Source organism: Scyliorhinus torazame, chromosome 11, assembly GCF_047496885.1.
Source record: "Scyliorhinus torazame isolate Kashiwa2021f chromosome 11, sScyTor2.1, whole genome shotgun sequence".
Taxonomy (NCBI): Eukaryota; Metazoa; Chordata; class Chondrichthyes; order Carcharhiniformes; family Scyliorhinidae; genus Scyliorhinus; species Scyliorhinus torazame.
In genome coordinates this window covers 2,134,753-2,156,557 of record NC_092717.1, presented here as the reverse complement: position 1 = coordinate 2,156,557, position 21,805 = coordinate 2,134,753, and the positions used below count along the sequence as shown (strand labels likewise).

Genomic DNA, 21,805 nt, shown 5'->3' with positions numbered 1-21,805 from the left:
CTCAGAGTATAGGCACTCCCAGGTAGCAGTGACCACAATATGATTACATTTTACATCCAGTTTGAAAGGGAGAAGAGTGGGTCTAAGACGAGTAATTAAAATTTAAATAAAGGCAACTATGTGGGAATGACTCCTCAGAATCCCTACAGTGCAGAAGGAGGCCATTCGGCCCATCGGCTTTGCATTGACCCTCCGAAAGAGCACTCGACTGTTGCCCACTCCCCCGCCCTACCCCCTGAACCTCGCGCATTGATCATGGCCAATACATCCATGAAAGTTGAGCTAGTTGAAGTGAACTGGGATAATAGTCTAGGTGACAGATCAATAGAGAAGCACTGGCAGACATTTAAGGGGATATCTCAGAATACTCAAAATATGTCCATAACTACTATAAAGAAAAATTCAAAGGGGAGGACCTACATTCTGTGACAGCATCAAACGTAAGGAAAAGCATATTACTGTGCAAAGATAAGTCAGATGATTGGTCAGAATATAAACAATGGCACAGAATGATGAAAAAATTAATCAGGAGAAAGAAATTAGAGTATCAGAGGAAGCTCCTCTTAAATTCTGTGAAATGGTGGAGCAGGCTCAAGGGGCCAAATGGCCTACTTGTGCTCCTAAATCATACGTGAAAGACAATATCCAAAATTGATGTTTACTTTGGGCCAGCCAACAGCCTGACAGTTTATAGAGTTCCCTAACAATTTGTTGCTGTAAAGGTTCAGTGGACTTGTATTGAAGCAGAACAATATTGCAATTTATTGTCAACAAGTCACTTTGCATTAGATAAAAAGCCAACCCAACTTGAAATGAAATTAAATGAAATGAAAATTGCTTATTGTCACAAGTAGGCTTCAATGAAGTTACTATGAAAAGTCCCTAGTCGCCACATTCCGGCGCCTGTTCGGGGAGGCTGGTACGGGAATTGAACCGTGATGCTGGCCTGCCCTCATCGTCTTTAAAAGCCAGCGATTTAGCCCAGTGTGCTAAACCAGCCCACTGGCAGACAGTTATTGTGCTGCACTAGATTGATCAAACTGCAGTGAGCATTATGGTCAAAGAACCACAGCACAAACACGGCACAACACATATTCAGGTAACATAAACCGAAAGATACAGGAACAGGGAAAATCCATTCTGCCCACTGAGCCTGCTCTGCTATTCAATATGATCATGGTTGATCTTGGGTTTCAACTTCATTTCCCTGCCCGCTCCTCATATACCCCCATTGCCTGAGAAACCAAACATCCATCTGACCCAGTCTTAAATACATTCAACTGATGGCCCACCCAAAACGATAATTTCCATGATTAGATTTTCTCTTAGATTGATTTCTCATCCAGGGGTTGGCACCTCCAGTGGTGCAGCATTCACTTGATGCTGCACTAGAGTGGCAACCAGAGTTCTGTCTACAAGTCGTGGACACCGCGTTGGCGGTGACTCAGAAGCTTGTGGATCCATCAGACTTGGGCATACACTGATGCCCGATGGACCGGCTGCACTACCCTGGATCTTTCTGTTTTTTCTTTCAAGGAATACGGGCGTCACTGGCAAGGGCAGCATTTGTTACCCCACCAAACTTGCCCTTGAACGGAATAGCTTGCTGGGCCATTTCAGAAGGAGTTGAGAGTCAGTCACATGTTGGCCAGTCTGGGTAAGGACGACAGATTTCCTTCCCTGTCGGACATTAGTGAACCTGATGGGTGTTTCACAACGACCCACGATAGTTTCCTGCTCACCATCACGGAGACTAGCTTTATATTCCAGATTTATTAACTGAATTCAAATCCTTCCTGCAGCTGTGGTGGGATTTGCACCCTTGTCCATAGAGCTTTAACCTGGGTCTCTGAATTACTAGTTCTGTGAAATTACCACTACCTGCCCATCTTTTGAATGAGACTATGGACCGAGATCCTGTCTGCCCTCTCAAGTAGATGAAAAAAGATATAGTTAGGATTACTTGAAGAGTCAGTATCATTAAAACCACAAATTTAAAAAAGTGTTGGAGAAGCTCAAGGGGTCTGACAGCATCTGTGGAGCAAGAAACAAATATCCAAAGTGTCATAATGGACTCAAAACATTGGGCGGAATTCTCCCATTTTGAGACTAAGGTTGTGGTGGGTGCAGGAATGTGGAATGTTTCCCAGTCCGGCACGAAAACATGCCCAATCTTCCAGCTCTGACCTCATTAATTATGTACCTGGGACTTTCACACCATATTCAGTGGCAGGGCAGGCCTGGATGGCTGTTAGTCTGCTGTCATGTCCAGGTGACATATTGAAAAGACGTCCGGCATCACTGACCCACGACTAAAGAGAGAAGTTCGCACTCCTGAAAATGAAGATAGATTTCTGGGAGCGTTGAGAATGGAGATGGATCTCCAGCAACATTCTGAGGCTGGAAAATGGACCTCCACCAAGACACTTGATCTGGAAGGTCCACCTGTAAATGCTCCCCCATCCACTGCTGTGGTGTTCCAGGGCCCAGGGTTGGGGGCAGCCCCAGGTATTGTTCAGATGAGTTTGGACACCTTGTTCCAGACGTGTTTCACTCCGGGTGTTTCTCTGCCAGCATTGCGGATAACTGGGTGTTTGGCCCGGGGAGGGGCGGGGGGATTCCACACACAACTCAGTTTCTCTCTCCATCTTTTCCAATAGAATGGCTGAGTTTACAGAACTTGTTTTTTAATAGAAAATGGTCTATGTCTCCATTTCTCCTTCCAAAGTGCTAAACCGTACACTTGTGCATATTGTATTCCATCTGCCACTTCTTTGCCCACTCTCCTAGTCTGTCCAAGTCCTTCTGCAGCCCCCTCGCTTCCTCAATACTACCCGTCCCTCTACAGATCTTTGTATCATCTGCAAACTTAGCAACAGTGCCTTCAGTTCCTTCTTCCAGATCATTAGGCAACATGGGGCTTTTCACAGTAACTTCATTGCAGTGTTAATGTAAGCCTACTCGTGACAATAATAAAGATAATTATTTTGCTTTTATTTCATCAGCAAAACCACAGATGAGGCTGGATTCTTCGGCCACCCCTGTTGCCAAGATCGCCATGGACTGGACGAGACCGTGTAAAGATCCGTTGACCTCAGGCAGGAATTTCCGGTTGTGCGCTGAAGAATCCTGCCCATGGTCTTTTTACTGTTTATGGGATCTTTCTGTACATAGCCCGGCTATCACATCTCTTACATTATGACAATGTCTGCAGGCGGGAAAGCAGGCAGCAGAATCAAAGACCCCTCCCACCCTCTTCCATCGGTCAGAAGATAAACCCGCACTGAGATTCAAAACCAGCTTCTTCCCGCCGATACCAGACTCCTGAATGACCTTCCTATGGACTGAACTGATCGCTCTACGCATCTTCTCCACTGTTGTAACACTACACTCAGTATGCTTCACCCGATGTCTATGCCCATGTATTTACATTGTGTATTTATCGTATGTGCTAAGTTTTTCATTGATGGAACGATCTGTCTGAACCGTACGCAGGACAATACTTTTCACTGTACCGCGGTACACGTGACAATAAATCTAAATGTATCTATCTAATATATTTATCTAAAACTAGGGGTGTCATTCTCCGACCCCCCGCCGGGTCGGAGAATGGCCGTTGACCGCCGTGAATCCTGCCCCCGCCCCCGCCGAAGTCTCCGGTACCGGAGATTGGGCGGGGGCGGGAATCGGGCCGCGCCGGTTGGCGGGACCCCCCGCTCAATTCTCCGGCCCGGATGGGCCGAAGACCCGCCCAGAAATTGCCTGGCCCGCCGGTGTAAATTAAACCTGGTATTTACCGGTGGGACCAGACGGCGTGGGCGGGCTCCGGGGTCCTGGGGGGGGGGGGCACGGGGCGATCTGACCCCAGGGGGTGCCCCCACGGTGGCCTGGCCCGTGATCGGGGCCCACCGATCCGCGGGCGGGCCTGTGCCGTGGGGGCACTCTTGCCCTTCCGCCTCCGCCACGGCCTCCACCATGGCGGAGGAGGAAGTGACTCTCCCCACTGCGCATGCGCGGGAAACTGTCGGCGGCCTCTGACGCTCCCGCGCATGCGCCGCATTTCCGCGCCAGCTGGCGGGGCAACAAACGCCATTTCCGCCAGCTGGCGGGGCGGAAATCCCTCCGGCGTCGGCCTAGCCCCTCAATGTTGGGGCTCGGCCCCCAAAGATGCGGAGCATTCCGCACCTTTGGGGCGGCGCGATGCCCGTCTGATTGGCACCGTTTTGGGCGCCAGTCGGCTGACATCGCACCGTTGGGGGAGAATTTCGTCCTATGCCTTCAACTTTACTCTGAAGCTAGCTCGATACTGTTAATAGACTATTTATGTCATGTAACTTTTCTTCTGTTAAGTTATTCCTCAGTTCACCTGGCAGTCTTCTGACCAGTTTGATTTTAGTCATCAATTGTGTTGTTCCTCACCTGCCTCATCAAATCAACTGGAAGAGCTTCCTCCATTCTGCAGCATTTGTAAATATGAATTTAAGAGAGTTTAACTAAAGTTCTGATGTAAATTCCTAACATTACGGTCCCAATACCACCGTCAGGGGCACTGAAATAAGAAGTTTTTGTAAACCTTTGTCACAGGTCGGCGCAACATCGAGGGCCGAAGGGCCTGTACTGCGCTGTAATGTTCTATGGCCAGTATCACTCCACAAACACGAATAGTCAACTTCATTTCTCGCAGCTCGTCTCTTGTCCATTGCCAGGTTGTGCCACAAATTCTCACCATTTTATTAAACGATGGAGCGCTGGTATTCCTACCAAAAGGCCAAAGAGGTGATGACCAGCATTGTCCATCTCATCTGGAACAAATGATAGAATAGAACAGCACAGGAGGCCATTCAGCCCAGAGTCAGTGTTGGCTCTTTCGAAGAGCAATCCCGTCAGTGCCATTCCCCCCACTCCGTGTCCCTGCAGTTTATTTATCGAACTACTCACAAAGACCACTTCTGACTCTGTTTCGACCACATTATCAGGCATTGAATTGAAAATTCTGACTGCTTGTTGCACCAAGGTTTTTCCTCCTGGTGGGCCTGCTTCTTTTCCAAATTATTCTGAACCTGTGTCCACTTGTTACTGACCCCTCAGCCGTTTGAAACAGTTTCTCTTCATTTACGCTCTAAACTCTTCACAATTTTGAAGTCTCCCCAGCTTCTCCAGTCTCTCTGATTCACTGTAATCCCTCATCCCTGGAACAATGTGCAGAATCCCTAAAGTGCAGAAGGAGGCCATTTAGCCCATCGAGTCCACACCGACCCTCTGAAAGAGTACTCCACCTATGCCCACTCCCCTGCAATCCGATAACCCAACCTAACCTTTGCACATGAAGAGACAATTTATCATGTCCAATCCCCCTAACCTGCACATCTTCGAACTGTGGGGGAAAACCGGAGCACCCGGAGGAAACCCACGCAGACACGGGGATAACGTGCAAACTCCACACAGACAGTGACCCAAGGTTGGAATTGAACCCGGGTCCCTGTCGCTGTGAGGCAGCAGTGCTAACCACTGTGCCACCGTGCTACCCTAACATGGGCTTACGAAAAGGAAAGGGAAGTCACAGTTAACTAATTTATTAGAGTTTTTTGAAGTAACAAGCAACGTGGATAAAGGGGAACATGTAGTACTGGTATACTCAGATTTACAAAAGGAATCTGATACGGTGCTACATCAAAAATTGCTATACAAGATACTGTGTAAAGGGTGGCATATTAGAATGGATAAAGGATTGGTTAGCTAGCAAGAAGCAGAGAGTAGTGATAAATCCAACTCTTTTTTGAGTTGGCAAGCTGTTGTAAGTGGAGTGCCACAGGGATCAGTGTTGGGCCACAACTATTTACAATCCAAACATGTGGGTGACACGGTGGTGCAGTGGTTAGCACTGCTGCCTACGGCGCTGAGGACCCGGGTTCAATCCCGGCCCTGGGTCACTGTTTGTGAGAAGTTTGCACATTCTCCCAGTGTCTGCGTGGGTTTCGCCCCCACAACCTTAAGATGTGCAGGGTAGGTGGATTGGCCACGCTAAATTGCCACTTAATTGGAAAAAAATAATTGGGTACTCTAAATTTATTTTTAAAAAGAAACTGAATAGGTGGTTGCAAATTTGCAGATAACACCAAGGTGTCCAACGATGTGCAGGTTAGATGGGGTTGGGATGAGACGAGGTAGGGTGCTGTTTTCAGAGAGTCGGTGCAGACTCAATGGGCCAAACGGCCTCCTTCTGCACAGGAGGGAATCTGTGGATTCTAGGATAGGTGGGAAAGCAAGCTGTCAAGAGGACATACGGATTCTGCAAAGGGATAAAGGGATAAGTGAGTGGGAAAAAATTGGCAGCTGGAATATAATGTGGGAAAATGCAAACTTGTCCACTTTGGCTGGAAGGATGGAAAACCAGCATTTAATTTAAATCGAGAGAGATTACAGAAGTCGGTGGTATGGAAGAATTTGAGTGTTCTGGTACATGAATCACAGAAAGGTTAGTCTGCAGATACAGCGAGTGATGAGGAAGACAAATGGAATGTTGATGTTAATGCAAGGGGAATGGGATATAAAAATAGGGACGCTTTACTGAAGCTATACACGGCATTGATGAGATCACATCTGGAAAATGGTGTACGGTTTTGGTCTCCTTATTTAAGAAAAGGACAAAATTGTGTTCGAAGCTGTTCAGTGAAAGTTCATTGGTGACCTTCTTGAAACATAAAAGATTCTTCGGGGGTTTGAAAGGGTAGACACTGGGAGGACAGTTCCTCTTGTGGAAGACACGAGAATTAGGGGGCACAGGTGAAGAACAAGGGATGAGATTTTTTTCTCTGAGGGTTGTTAGTCTGTGGAATTCTCTTCTCAGAGAGCAGTGGAGGCTGGGTAAAGTTAGACAGATTTTTGATAGACAAGGAATCAAGGGTCAGGGAGAGTAGACAGGAAATCGACACCACAACCAGCTCAGCCATAATTTTACTGAATGGCAGAGTAAGCTCGAAGCGCCAAGTGACACAATCGTGTTCCCAAGTCGTGTGTTCGTTCACAACCTTCCGAAAGTGTGATGCTCAGAATTGGACAGTAGTCCAGCTCAGGCCAAACTAGTGTTTTATCAAGGTTCGGCATACTGCCTGATTTTGCAATTCATGCCTCAACTTGTAAACTCAGTATCCCATTTGTCAACATGTCTGCCAATTGCAGAGATTTGTGCACATTCTCAGGGCTCTCTGTTCTTGCACTCAGTTTAAAATTGCACCGCTCAGCACGTATCGCGTCTCCTCATTCTTTCCATCAAAATGTGTCACTTCACTTTTCTGCATTGAATTTCTTCTGAACGCGTCTGTCGAGTGCAATAGCCGATGTTCCCCTATTTACTATCTTCCTTGCTGTTAACAACTCTTCCAACTTTTGCGCCATCTGCAAATTTGGAAATTGTGCCAACTGGCAGAGTGGAGAAAGGGCCGGAGTGTAGCTGCAGCAAGAGCTTTGTGCCACTGAATTAACATTAAATTCAATGCAATGGAGGCCCGAGATGTTTGAACTGTTTTTCATAGCCTTGATTGAAGTTCTGGGCTGCTGCTGTTTAGTGTGGCAAGTTTTCACAATCATTTATTTTACTCAAGGGGGTAAGAATCAAAGACAAATGGTACAATTAATCCTGTACAAACTGGATATTATTATTTTCACTCAATTATCCAGTAAACAGATAGTCAAAGTAGAGAATGGAAGATGATCTGGAAGGATTTACAGGTACATAGCATCTTATCAAATGTTCTGGATGTCTGAAAGCTAATGGTATATCTGTGAAACACAGTCACTCTGGTTCCAGAGGCAAACAGGAAAATGAATGGCCTCACTATAGATCGAGACCAATGACCAGTGAACTGGTTTTTGCATGGGATTGTTTGAAGGAGGTGTGCTGACCAGAGTACAGAAATGGAAGGAAGTGTAGTGTGATAATTAATAAAAATATCTAAAATATTATTTAAATGTTGAATGACAATTTGCAGCACAGAGAACAAAATAAGAGTCGATCAAATAAGCCAAATATTTCACCTGTGAAGTCACACATAGCGAGATCACCCATTAGGCAGATAAGTCTATGGTCCAAATTTTCTTCCCTTCGAATAATATTTTTTAATTTCCTTATCTTGCAGTACTGACAAAATGCAGAATACAATTTAGTCCACGTTGCCTATTAAAATCCATTACAGATTTATTTCAGCCAGTATCTGCTGCCCTCTGTAGGAAGGTCATATTATGACATTGACATATTTAGTGTAAAAACCTTTTTGCAAAATGCTGGCTGAATTGATTGCAAGTTAAATACAGCAAATGTATTTCAAAGGATATTGTTATTTTGAATTATCTATGTCAAATTTGTTCATTCAAAGAACAATACAGCCCTCCAAACCTGTACTGGTCATGATACCAACCTTGGCCAAAACCCTCAGCACTTCCTAGTGCCATATCCCTCTATACCCATCCTATCCATGTATTTGTCAAGATGTCTTTTGAATGCCGTTATTGTATCTGCTTCCACAACCTCCCCTGGCAACGCGTTCCAGGCACTCACCACCCTCTGTGTAAAAAAACCTGCCTCGCACATCTCCTCTAAACTTTGCCCCATAGATCTTAAACCTATGCCCCCTGGAGACTGACCCCTCCACCCTGGGAAAGAGTGTCTGCCCATTCCTTCTTAATATCTGCATTGTCTTAAATGTTTACATCTGTGGAATTAAACAAGTGCTGGGAATATTCAGCAACTCTGGCAGCATCTTTGGGGAAGGAGACAGAGTTAATCTTTGGAGTCAAATAGGACTCGCTTCAGAAATGTAGAATTACTTTGGCACGGCTGATTTATCAGTAAATTCTTTATAAAACACAGAACACATAATTTAGTTGAAATATTATTTGCCCATTAGCGTATCCTGTAGTATTGTTTATGTGGTTATAACAGTCAACAAAGCTCAATAGTTACTGTGCTTCAGAATCAAAGCATGGCTGTGGATGTCGTACACCTCACCAACACACTTTGCAGCCCACAAACTTGCTTCTCTCTCTCCCTTCCAACAAAACACACCCCTGACTGAACGTATGAATCATAAGAACATAAGAACTAGGAGCAGGGGTAGGCCATCTGGCCCCTCGAGCCTGCTCCGCCATTCAATGAGATCATGGCTGATCTTTTTCTGTACTCAGCTCCACTTACCCGCCTGCTCACCATAACCCTTAATCCCTTTACTGTTCAAAAATCTATCTATCTTTTTCTTAAAAACATTCATCTTGGTAGCCTCAACTGCTTCACTGGGCAGGGAATTCCAGATTCACAACCCTTTGGGTGAAGACATTCCTCAACTCAGTCCTAAATCTAGGTTCACCCACCAGTGGAAACAACCTTCTATCCTATCTATTCCCTTCATAATTTTATATGTTTCCATAAGATTCCCTCCTCATTCTTCTAAATTCCAATGAGTATAGTCCCAGTCTACTCAGTCTCTCCTCATAAGCCAATCCTCTCAACTCCAGAGTCAATCTAGTGAATCTCCTCTGCACACCCTCCAGTGCCAGTACATCCTTTCTCAAGGAAGCCAAAACTGTACACAGTACTCCAGGCGTGGCCTCACCAGCACCCTATACAGCTGCAACATAACCTTCATTGCCATCCCTTTAGCAATGAAGGGCAGCATTCAATTTGCGTTCTTAATTACCTGCTGCACCTGCAAAACAACTTTTTGCAATTCATGCACAAGGACACCCAGGTCCCTCTGCACAGCAGTAAGCTACAATTTTTCACCATTTAAATAATAGTCCATTTTGCTGTTGTTCCTACCAAAATGGACGCCCTCACATTTACCAACATTGTATACCATCTGCCAGACCCTTGTCCACTCACTTAAACTATCTATATCCCCCTGCAGACTTTCAGTGTCCTCTGCACACTTGGCTACACCACTTTTCTTAGTGTCATCTGCAAACTTTGACACATTACACTTGGTCCCCAACTCCAAATCATCTGTGTAAATTGTAAACAATTGCGGTCCCAACACTGATCCCTGAGGGACACCACTAGCCACTGATCGTCAACCAGAAAAACACCTATTTATCCCCACTCTTTGCTTTCTGTCAGTTAACCAAACCTCTGTCCATGCTAATACATTACCCGTAATGCTGTGCACCTTTATCTTATGCAGCAGCCTTTTGTGCTGCACCTTATTGAATGCCTTCTGAAAATCCAGATACACCAGATCCACCGCTTCCCCTTGTCCACCGCGCTGAACGTGCCTGAACACATGGGTGTGTGCTCGTGCAAGTAAATACATTTCAATCAAGGGAATTGTGTACTGACCAATGTTTCTACCTGAGATAACATCTGACAAATCAATTAGCTGGTCATTTATTGTGGGATTGTTTTGTACACAAAACATCTGTCATGCTCGTGTTCATAACAATAGTTAATGAATCCCAGCAACAAGTAATTAATTGCATAGGAAGTGATGTGCGGGATCAGAGGAATAAGCAATATTCCAAGAACAAACTGGTTTCGTTCAAAATTCAGTCCACCAACAACTAGCTTCCAGAGGCAGCAGAAAACGAGTCTACACTCAGAACGACACAGAACAGAGCCAGCATTAAAGGACAAACCTCTACCAGTTGCTCAGGTTTATAAAGATCAGGGGCGAGATTCTCCGACCCCCCGCCAGGTCGGAGAATCGCCGGGGGCTGGCGTGAATCCCGCCCCCGCCCGTTGCCGAAGTCTCCGGCACCGGATATTCGGTGGGGGCGGGAATCGCGCCGCGCCGGTTGGCGGCCCCCCCCGCGCGATTCTCCGGCCCAGATGGGCCGAAGTCCCACCGCTAAAATGCCTGTCCCGCCGGCGTAAATTAAACCACCTACCTTACCAGCGGGACAAGGCGGCGCGGGCGGGCTCCGGGGTCCTGGGGGGGGCGCGGGGCGATCTGACCCCGGGGGGTGCCCCCACGGTGGCCTGGCCCGCGACCGGGGCCCACCGATCCGCGGGCGGGCCTGTGCCGTGGGGGCTCTCTTTCCCTTCCGCCTCTGCCACGGTCTCTACCATGGCGGAGGCAGAAGAGACTCCCTCCACTGCGCATGTGTGGGAAGCTGTCAGCGGCCGCTGGACGCTCCCGCGCATGCGCCGCCCGGAGATGTCATTTCCGTGCCAGCTGGCGGGGCAACAAAGGCCGTTTCCGCCAGCTGGCAGGGCGGAAATTCGTCCGGCGCCGACCTAGCCCCTTAAGGTTGGGGCTCGGCCCCCAAAGATGCGGAGCATTCCGCACCTTTGGGGCGGCGCGATGCCCGTCTGATTTGCGCCGTTTTGGGCGCCAGTCGGCGGACATCGCGCCGTTTCCGGAGAATTTCGCCCGAGATAACAGTTTGAAAAATACCTACAATTTAATATATTAGATAGATATGTTTAAGGGTTAATTTCGTTAACTCTGGTGTCCTTATCAACCTGCCACTTCTGTCATTGGCATTTCTAGTTCCAGTGAGAAAACCGTCTTTTCTATTCATTGCTTTTACTCAGCTATCTCCTGGACAAGCACCAAGACAGCTTGGGAGTAAATGGGGGGAAAACAGATTAGAAATGACAGAATGTAGCATCACTGCAGCTTCCAAGTAATCTTCTTTGGAAGGAAGGCAATGCAATCCAATCCAAGCTGCTCTTCCACAACTCTCAACAGTTAGTTACAGCAAAGATACTGGGATGGGAACTTCCTCAGAGCTGCTCAGCTTTGGGGGAATTGCAACAGACACAACATTTACACAGGAAATAGGCTTTCTGAAGATGCTATAGCAGCAGAGTAGCATCACCCTTGAGAAGATTCCCCACCCTGAAGCAGGAAAGAAAAGCCAACTATCAAAATTGTGAGAAATACTCCAGACCCTTGGTTTTTCAGAAAAAAACGAAGAGTGGCAACAATCTGTCTCAGTGCATAGACTAGTCATTGCTTTGCTGTCCATCAAGCAGGAACAGTTTTCAGTGCGTCCTGCTAAGGCAAAAGCACCTATGGGAACTTCATTTTAGAGATTTGATTAAATTTGCTCAGTTCTCGTGAAGCAACCACTCTTCTGGTTGAGGTAGTCAACTATATTGTATCTTTTGGGGCTAGGAGAGAAATGTCAACTTTATACCAGATCATCACCACATCCAGACTACTCACTGTCTCTATTCCTTTTTATTTAATAGTTCTATTGTTCAATATTTCTAGACAAGGACTCACTAAGCACAAATAATGATGGGACAGATTGGATCATTAAGATCTCCAACTGTTAGCTTTATCTGCTTTCAAATGTGTTCAGTTATTTCAAATCTACTTGCTTCTAAGGTGGGGAAACATCCACGGAAGTATACAGATGATGCGACAACATGGAAAGTAGGCAAATAGCCAATCCACCCCTGCAGAATACGAAGTCAGCTTCCCCGCCGACAGCATCTCTATTGGAGTGGATTTGGATTTAGGAGCAGCAACTGACACTGTAAAAGCAAAGAGGCCAAATTTCTTCATTCACTCTGGGCCTCATGGATTATAGGTCTGTCACTCATTTAATAAATTCCAAATTACAGCAAATTACCTTTTATATGTTCAATTAAAAAAAGACTCAAAAGAGTTTATAGGATTTAACAATTTCTGCACTTTAGGAAATCAAGTATGACAGATTACAATAATTAGTATTTATATCATTACAGGTGCTGTCATTTCGTTCTGATCCAAATTTACTTTTCAAGTAGGCAATCATTAACGAATCAGTGTTAATCAGCAGTTCAAGACTGGCATTTAGGAGTTGAATTACTAGGGCTCGATTAAATCCCCTTTGGCTCCAAACTAACAGAAAGCATGGTTACCTGTTGGTGTACGATAGGAAACCGCAGCATCTCCTCCCAGATCGGCAGGTGGGAAGCTGTCTTTCAGGAATACAGACAAGGTGACACTCCTTGATGTTCCAGGTTCTATAAAGGTAGACAACATTGATATTTAAAATGCTGCAAAGAAACTTTAAAAACTGCAGAGAACTTATAAAGCAACTGTTTAAAAAACAATATCCCTATTAATCTGGATTTTGAATACTTGCCAGAACAAACTAATTTAGGAAGAGAGAGAGAGAGCGTAACAATGTTAATTTAGCATTCCATTTGAATGCAAGCACTTAAAATTTCAAGCTGTCTCGAAATATCATCTCAGATTTCCTCCGATAAGTGGTCTCTGTGCAACTTACAATCAGAAAATTATAGTTATTTATGGTCATCTAGTCATATGAAATCATGATACAGGGATGTAACAATGGAACCATTTCATTGTACAAAGTGATCAAGATGATCTTTATGGAATTAATTTTAACGCAACAGGTGAAGGTGTAGTGAAAGCTTGACCCAAACAGCTACCAGCCCAATATTGCCAAGGTGGCACTACTTGAATGTATTAATTTCTAGTATTTTTCAGAATACATAAATCACAAGCGAACCAAGGCACGGGTGTCGGGACTGATTGGGCCACTTCAGCAAATGTACTTACCTATGACAGCAAAGCTCAGTTGATCTTCTGTTACTGCCAGTGGAGACTGCACACAAACCAATAGTTTCACATCCTGAACAGAATGTCGGCTCCAAATTGTGACCTAGTTTTAAAAATAAATGCAACTTAGGCAATCTTTTCAGATTATTTTGACTATTTGTGACAAAAGTGTTTATGTCCATGTGAGGTATCTTCTTACACTTTATGAAGGGCTCATACCAAGATCAGAGTTTCAGCCTGAATGATTAAATTTGTACGATGGAAATATAACCAAGTTAATTCCTGACAGAAGGTTGGGATATAGGTTGAGATTAGGTAAAGTAGGTGGAGGCTCATATGGAGCTTAATCACCAGTACAGACCTGTTGGGCTGAGTGGCAGTCACCCCCCCCCCCCCCCCCCTTTGTTAATTCTATTAAGGGTAAGGATAAACAGGTGGGGGGCATTCATTATTTTAGCACATGTAACGAGACACGTAAAAAATTTTTTAGAATACCCAATTCATTTCTTTCCAATTAAGGGGCAATTTAGCGCGGCCAATCCACCTACCCTGCACATCTTTTTGGGTTGTGGGGGCGAAACTCACGCAAACACAGGGAGAATATGCAAACTCCACACGGACCGTGACCCAGAGCCAGGATCGAACCGGAGACCTCGGCGCCGTGAGGCAGCAATGCTAACCACTGCACCACCGCGCTGCCCTGTAAACAGACACTGGATTGGTGAATAGGGGGAGGAGCTACTACTTGTGAATAAACCCAAGCAGAGTAAAGCTTGACTTTGCGTCTCCTTCACCAAATGGCTGTCTAATGTTTAACATGGCAGCAGAGAATGGTTGCCTGAAGGCAAAGGTTCAAACTTATTCTTTTAAGTCAAAATATGACAACAGTCTGGACCTTCAGACCAGTGGAAGAATAAAGTGGCTATGTGGACATGGGTTATGTTAAGTCTCCAGCAAGAGGCTTGGCTTTGGCATTGCCTGTCCCTCACAAAAGTAAAATCAGAAGCAAAGTATTTGAAGAGCTGGATGCCTGTCAGTTGGACACAGAGAAAGATTTGGCTCTTCTATCAGGTTTCCTGATGAAATTTACCAGAAAGGTGATTTATTGACTGCCTACAAGGCACGGTCTGACTTTGAAAGATTTTGAAAGACAGTGGTTCTATTGAGGAATATATCATGATCTTTAACAAAATGTATAAAATATTGCAGACATTGGGAGCGATTTAACCAAATTGGAGCAGAGTCCCTGACGAGCGCATTTAGCCGGGTATTCCCCGTGCTCACAGCGCCGAGAAACACCGTGACTCTGGTTCAATTCAGGGCCTCCGCGGGGAACTCCCGACGTGGCAATTCATAGTCCCCTTTCCTGCACTGAGGAGCTTGGCTCCCTGACACGACCTCCGAACCCTTCCAAAGCCCCAACTCACCCACATGGGGGTGCTGAGGGCTCTCCTACACCCCACCGCACATGGCACCCCCGGGCCTAATCTCTGGCTTGGAAAAATGCCAGCTTGGCACCTTTGTATTGCCAGCCTGGCACCCTGGCAGTGCCCCTGCCAACTGGCACTGCCACCTGGGCACCTTGGCAGTGCCAGAGTGGTTACCAGCAGTGCCAGGCTGCAACCCTGCCCAGAGGGCAAGCACCTGGGGGCCTCCAATCTCCTGGGAGACTCCAGCAAGCACTGTCCCGTCTGGTCCCTGTTTGTGGAAACCAGCACTGAACATTGCTCGGCCGAGATCTCCGAGGCGAAGGAGTTAGATCCCAACGCCTCGGGTAGATCAGGAGACCAGCTTTCTCACTCTAATATGCAGATTTGCAAAATAGTGATCCTGCCCACAATGGGCGGGATTCAGATCGCGAGATCTTGCGAGATGACGTTAGATCTCGGGAGGCGCAACGGGCCGGGTGGATCCCGGCAGAGGGCCGGGTGGATCCCGGCAGAGGGCCGGGTGGATCCCGGCAGAGGGCCGGGTGGATCCCGGCAGAGGGCCGGGTGGATCCCGGCAGAGGGCCGGGTGGATCCCGGCAGAGGGCCGGGTGGATCCCGGCAGAGGGATCTCCCAGTGTTTACTGCAGTGCCATGCTGCCTTTTGGGTGCACGCGGCCGGTAGATCACATCCATTAAATCTGAAGATTCATATTCAGTGCTCACATTTAATTGTTGGATTGTGCTAAGGTGGCTTATATCAGCTCCTGGCCATAACTGGCGTTTGGTTCTCAGAAAGGAGATTCCATTTTGGAGCAAATGTCTGCCGCCTTGAAAACGTTCCTGGGGAAGTCGTCATTTCCAGCAGCCTTGGTGGCACAAATGGAACATTTGCCGTGATGTTCGAAGAATGAAGGATGAAGGATGGAGGATGAAGGACTCAGTAGCAGGAGGTGGAAAGCACTCTTAGCAGATCTGCATTCCGCAGCAGATGGCAGGACTGAAGCAGCAATAATAGGAAAATGAACTCCAGGAATACCCGGGAACATTACAGGTATTTCAGGTGTGACTCAAAATATTACGAAATGAGTCAGGGCAGCACGGTGGCGCAAGTGGTTAGCACAGTTGCCTCATGGCGCCGAGGTCCCAGGTTCGATCCCGGCTCTGGGTCACTGTCCATGTGGAGTTTGCACATTCTCCCCATGTTTGTGTGGGTTTTGCCCCCACAACCCAAAAGATGTGCAGTGTGGGTGAATTGGCCAAACTAAATTGCCCCTTAATTGGAAAAAAAATAAATTGGATACTCTAAATTCTTTTTTTTTTAATGAAATGAGTCGCCCAAAGCAGAAAAGCAGGGTTCTCAAAGTAGCACATGGCAAAGAATTTGGGGGCTGAAGAAAATGATGATGATCTAACCATCGCCCCATGACATTCAATGAAATTACCATCACTGAATCCCCCACTGTCAATATGCTGGGGTTACCACCGACCAGCCAATTAAATTATGTGACTGCAAGAGCAGGTCAGAGGCTGAAGCAAATAACTCACAAAAACCTGCCCACCACCTACAAGGCAGGAATGTGATAGAATACTCTCCACTAGATGTGTGCAACTCCAACAACACTCAAGAAGCACCATACCATCCAGGACAAAGCAGCCCGCTAAATCGGCATCCGATGCACCAGTGCACAGTGGCAGCAGTCTGTACCATATACAAGGTGCACTGCAGCAACTCACCAAGCCTTTGATCGCACCTTCCAAACCTGCAACCTCCACCATGGAAAGACAAGGATAGCAGATGCATGGGAACACCACCACTTGCAAGTTCCCAACCAAGTTACACACCACACTGACTTGCAATTATATTGCTGTGCCAAAAACCTACAACTGCCTCAGGCACCGTGGGTGCACCTACAGCACACCGACTGCAATGGTTCAAGATGGCTCATCACCACCTTCTCAATGGCAATTAGATATAAGCAACAAAATGCTGACCTAGCCAGCGACATCTACAATCTGTTAAAATAGAAAAAAAAATGCCTTCAGGCCCCACCATAAACTTTGTTCCCCGGCCTGACTCCATTCCTCTTCCTGGCAACTGTCGGAGGCTGAACAGACTTCACAACCTTGGTATCATTTCTGACCTTGGGATGAGCTCCAACCACATGCCCACATCATCACCAAGATTGCCGACTCCCACCTCCACAACATTGCCTGACTCCGCCCTTCCTCAGCTCATTGGCAGCTGAAAACCTCATCCACTCATTTGTTACCTCCAGAGCTGACCATTCTAACACTCTCCCGGTCAGCCTCCCACCTTCTACTCTCTGTGACTTGGATGTCATCCAATAATCTACTGCCAAAGTACTTACTCAAACCAAGCCCCATTCACCCACTGTCCTGTGCTGGCTCCTGTAGACTTACTCTGCATCCTGTTCAAGCAACACATCAATTTTAAAATTCTCATTCTTCTTTTCAAATCCCTCCCTGTCTCTGTAATCTCCTCCAGCCCCACAACAAACTCCCATCCTTCCAGCCCGTGATATCTGTGCTCACCTAATTCTGGCTCCTTGATTATCCTCAGTTTTAACTGCTGCACTATTGGTAGATGTGCCTTCAGATGCCGAAACCCTAAGCTCTGAAATTCCCTCCCTATATTTCTCCACCTCTCCATTTTTCATTCCTCCTTTAATATGCCACGTTAAACCTACCCATTTGACTAAGTTTTTGGCCATCTACCATATCGCCTATGTGGCCCAGTATGAAATAAACCTCCTGCGAAATGCCCTGGAGCATCTTATTGCACTAAAGATGCTATTTAAATAAGAGTTGATGAAACACAAATCATTCTACAGTACTCTGGAATAGGGTTAGATTCCTTTCCAATGGGTATTCAATTCCGGAGCAGAAGGTTTTTCTTTAAAACATCAAAGCAAGCTTAGCTAGATCCCTACCAGTGGAGAGAAACTGAAGCTTGAAAACACAGACAAATCGATGTTCAACACTGCTAGTTAGGACGAAGCTTAGCTTGAATCCTGACTCTGGGATTTCACTTCGCATTGACACCAAATGAATGCATCCTTAATACTTTTGGGATGAGCTTTGATGGGAAAGTGACAGCACGGTAGCATAGTGGTTAGCACTGTTGCTTCACAGCTCCAGGGTCCCAGGTTCGATTCCTGGCTTGGGTCACTGTCTGTGCGGAGTCTGCACATTCTCCCCGTGTCTGCGTGGGTTTCCTCCGGGTGCTCCGGTTTCCTCCCACAAGTCCCGAAAGATGTTCTGTTAGGTGACTTGGACATTCTGAATTCTCCCCGTGTACCCGAACAGGTGCCGGAATGTGGCGACTAGGGGCTTTTCACAGTAACTTCACTGCAGTGTTAATGTAAGCCTACTTGTGACAATAAAGATTATAATAATTAATAACTTATTTATTCTCTTGTACATTTCTCATGTTATATTAAGTAACTGACATTGATAATTGCACCTCACTATGTGAATGAAAATATTGGTACCATACCTTCAGCGAGATGGAAGGAACTGCCACATCTACTGTGTTATCAACTGCTTGCTGTCAAAAAAAACAAATTGCTTCCATCATTGAGTGCTAATTAATTTAGACGCCGGGCTTCTTTCGGTATCAACATACAGTTCTTTAACGAGCAGAAACAGTAAACTCACAATAAAACACCAATCATTTTGTCCATTTAATACTTTGAGTCTTCAATTTTCCACCCCTCAAATTAAAGGCTCATTCTTATTGGATCAAGGGGATCTGATTTTGCAAACTCTTGGTGCATTACATGACAGACCTTCATTTCTCTTCCTGGGTTGCTTGTTAAATGATATGCTGTCACTGTGATATTACATCTTTTCTATACAAACAAAAGTCCTTTATGTGACTACAATTTTCAAAGGCAGCTCAGACTTTTATTTTGCTTAATTTTTAATATTACTTTCAAGATATGGCCATTGAATGTGGAATGAGATAGGTAGGATATATTTACTTTCTTATCAAGTACTCAAGACTTTCAGCCCTGTCTGAACTATTTCCATTGTTTATCACAGAAACTGAAGCATAAAGCACTTTACATTGTCCATGGGAAATTGCAGTTTGTGCATTCAGTTACTGCTTTCCTTCATCTCCCCCTCAGATTACACTGCCAGTTCGTTTTCAAAAAAGCAAAACAAAAAATGCCGTAAATACTTATTTGGCTTCACATACGGAAACTGCATCCAGGCTGGGGGAGACAGTAACATTCACTTTCAAATCATCGTCGCTTTCAGACTTGGGCAAAATATCTGAAAGAAAAGGGGACAAAAATGCAACAGAAACGATGTAATTATCTTCAATACGTTACATCTTTTAATAACATTACCAGATTTGAAATAAAAATTAACCTTCTGTCATCAACAATGTATCAAAGGCCTAATCAATTTGATCAATCATGTCATTTCCCAGCAGACAATTCAAATATATGCCTTTTGCAGTTCTGGAGAGACCATAACATAACATTCGGCCAGAAAATAGGGATTGGGATGATCACTGATGTCGAAAATGGGAAGTTGAAGCACTGCATACCTGAAACTAACTCCAGAACAGTACTTCCCAGATGCTGATTTGTTTATTACTCTTACTAGGTAAAACAAAGTACGAATTAAATGTTTCAACTTAACTAATTGGGACATTTCAAGCTATAAATCAATCAATGTGAAGTTGCAGAATTTAGCTAGTGGGGGTGAGGGGTTATCAAAGTAATGGCCACGTTCCAAAAATGTTTGTGTTGTTTAAACCAACTATCTCAAGATTGATTATTTCTTGTTCCATTTTTCTCATTTCCCTTATTTCCTCTCGTTAATGTCCACTTAGCCATCATTCTTGGCTCCTGGAGAAACATTGAACATTTCCTACCAATAGTAAATCAGCAAGTGTTGTGATTAGTGTTATCAGCTGTTTTCCCGAGATGTAGGCCGAGTTTTCACAGCATTATGCTGATGGTCATTAATCAGGTCACTTTCCTGTTTTACTTTTCTGTCTGAACTCGGGTAAACCTCAGAATGCCACTGTATTTTAATTCAGCACTACTAAATAAGGATAAAAGCGAAATACTGCAGATGTCAGAAATCTGGCAGCATTTGCGGAGAAACAGAGCTGAACTTTCAGTTCTTAATAAAGGTTATCAACCTGAAACGTTAATTGTTTCTCTCTCCACAGATGCTGCCAGACCCACAAAGAATTTCCTGAGTTTTCTGTTTTTACTACTGAATAAAATAAAGGAACTAATTCATAGCTGGTGAATTGTAATCAGGTATAAATATTGTGATGCAGTAATTTCACTGTAAGAATCCGCATATGAAAGTATTGCAATTTGAGGACACTAGATTTTCAGTTCAGACACGAGTGTACGATGAATGATCCAAGCAGATAGGAGAAGGGGAAATAGAGTTGTGTAGAAGAATATGTACTGCCTCTTCACCTCTGGAACCTGGGCTCAAATCTAAGCCAGACTGATTTGAGGCACACCTCTTCACGGACACATGCACTGTGCACGGTAGCACAGTGGTTAGCACTGTTGTTTCACAGCGCCAGGGATCCAAGTTCGATTCCTGCTTGGGTCACTGTCTGTTCCCCCCAGTGTCTGCGAGGGTTTCCTCCGGGTGCTCTGGTTTCCTCTCACAAGTCCCAAGGAAGTACTTGATAATGAATTGGACATTCTGAATTCTCCCTGTACCCGAACAAGCGCCGGAATTTGGAGACTAGGGGATTTTCACAGTAACTTCATTGCAGTGTTAATGTAAGCCTACTTGTGACACTAATAAAGATTATTAATTGGCAATTTTCGCAACAAGTGCACAGGATGGCTGATGTGAGAACTTGGCAAATATTACACCAGAGGATGCTCTGCTCCAAAATGAAAAGTATTCCGATTCCTAGCAAAGTAACATTTCTCATTTCTGTTACCATCAAAAACCACCAAAATATCATAATAAGTGAACGGAAGGAATAGTGAGGAGAAGGCTCCAAACAGATTTTGATCAAACAAGAGTGAAGCCAACAACCTACTGTGTCCACATATTTCAAAGGAAACTCATGTAGCTCAACATTAGTAAAGGTGCAGTTTTGGTTGAGTTGACGGGGTAGATGGAAGTTGACACAATCACAAATTAGATTAAAGACAAAACAAAAATATTAAAAATGCAAAGTGTGCCAGTCAGCATCTGAAAGAGAAAAACAGATTTGCGTTTTGAGTAAAACCCTGCAGCAGAGTGAACAAAGCACAGATAGTTCTCCACAATTTCACAAAGTAAAGGGGATCTATTCTTCATATCCTGTTTCCTGCTTTCCACAAGCTCTTTGCCGATCGTTCTGCTGTGCACAAGTTGTAGGTTTTTACCTCTTCTTTTTAATGCTACTCATCTGTAACAACCTGAAAGTTCCAGACCTCAAAGTTAACGCATCTCTGCTCGTCAGACATGACATTTACCGTTCAGTTTTTAAAAAATAAGTTTAGAGTACCCAATTCCATTTTTTCCAATTAAGTGTGGCAAATCCACCTACCCAGCACATCTTTGGTTTGTGGGGATGAGACCCACAGAGACACGGGGAATGTGCAAACTCCACACGGACAGTGACCCAGAGCCGGGATGGAACCCAGGCCCTCAGCGCCGTGAGGCCGCAGTGCTAATCAAGTGTTCAGTTTTTGCTCCAGATTCACATCTTTTTGGTTAAGTGCAACTAATTTCAAAATCTGTAAAACTGTATTATTTAGTTTGTGTATTTAATTGTTTAACATAAGGGACATCTTATGCTACAGGAAGTAGATTCACATTTTACATCTTCAATCCAAGGTTCTACCTGCTGTTAAA

General features: G+C 45.1%; 1 protein-coding gene across 2 annotated transcripts in view; it reads right to left on the bottom strand.

The window, feature by feature from the left end:
- bbs9 (Bardet-Biedl syndrome 9) overlaps nucleotides 1-21,805 on the bottom strand; it is a 597,963-nt gene that overhangs the window by 507,379 nt on the left and 68,779 nt on the right. For both annotated transcript variants that reach the window (XM_072466853.1, XM_072466854.1), the window contains exons 11-14: nucleotides 19,164-19,240; nucleotides 18,459-18,509; nucleotides 13,512-13,614; nucleotides 12,845-12,949 (exon numbers count right to left, since the gene is read on the bottom strand). In XM_072466853.1, coding sequence (XP_072322954.1) covers nucleotides 12,845-12,949; nucleotides 13,512-13,614; nucleotides 18,459-18,509; nucleotides 19,164-19,240 — 336 coding nt within the window. The remainder of the gene's footprint in view (nucleotides 1-12,844; nucleotides 12,950-13,511; nucleotides 13,615-18,458; nucleotides 18,510-19,163; nucleotides 19,241-21,805) is intronic.